The following is a 759-nucleotide window of genomic DNA, read 5'->3' on the forward strand; positions in this document are numbered from 1 at the left end:
TATAGCATCCAGCTGCTGCCATTGGCTGATGAGCTGCCTGTACGCTACAAGGTACAGTGTGACGGTGGGTAACCATTACTCAAGTCACGCAGCTGTGGCATATGCATCTTGGAATATCGGAATCTTTGGACACAACTCTGTCAATTCCTGCAAACGACCATTTCGAGCAGATTTCAACGCAGCTTTAAAGAGAGGACTTATGAGTGATACTAATGTTTCAGAGTGTCATGGATATGTCATATATACGGCTGTGTGACAAACAGGCAACAGACACAATCTGCTCCATTAAAGGTTGAACTTGGTATAGCTTTATCACACTGTCCCTAGCATGTGGATGTGGCAGAGCATGTTACAGGAGGATATCAACATTTGCAACCGAAGGCTGAACATCCGTTGTTGAAACAGACGAACGAGAACGTTTCGACGGACGTTTCGACGATGCCTCAGAGAGAGGACGAATTGTAGTTGAGAAAGTGGTATTAGTTTTGGAAAGTATTACAAATGTGCTATATATTTGGGCTGTGTGTACAACTCACCGCGGCAACAGACACAATTTGCTCCATTACAGGTTGAACCTGTTAGAACGTCATCACACTGCCTGGAATCCACACACTTTCCCTGGCATGTGGATGTGGCAGGGCAGGTAGCAGGAGGAGGAGAGCAACATTTGCAACCGGTGCCTGAACATCCGTTGTCAATTTCCGTTTCGCCTTGTGCGCAAGTTTGCTTGCAAACTCCCCTTTGAGCAGTGCAATTGGG

At 46.4% G+C, this 759-nt stretch overlaps 1 protein-coding gene across 1 annotated transcript in view; it reads right to left on the bottom strand.

Moving 5' to 3' along the window:
• LOC119591727 (balbiani ring protein 3-like) overlaps positions 1-759 on the bottom strand; it is a gene marked incomplete in the record, with an annotated part of 83,966 nt that overhangs the window by 18,122 nt on the left and 65,085 nt on the right. The window contains 1 exon segment of the mRNA XM_037940476.1: positions 537-755. Coding sequence (XP_037796404.1) covers positions 537-755 — 219 coding nt within the window.

This window comes from Penaeus monodon, chromosome 29, assembly GCF_015228065.2.
Source record: "Penaeus monodon isolate SGIC_2016 chromosome 29, NSTDA_Pmon_1, whole genome shotgun sequence".
NCBI classification, from domain to species: domain Eukaryota; kingdom Metazoa; phylum Arthropoda; class Malacostraca; order Decapoda; family Penaeidae; genus Penaeus; species Penaeus monodon.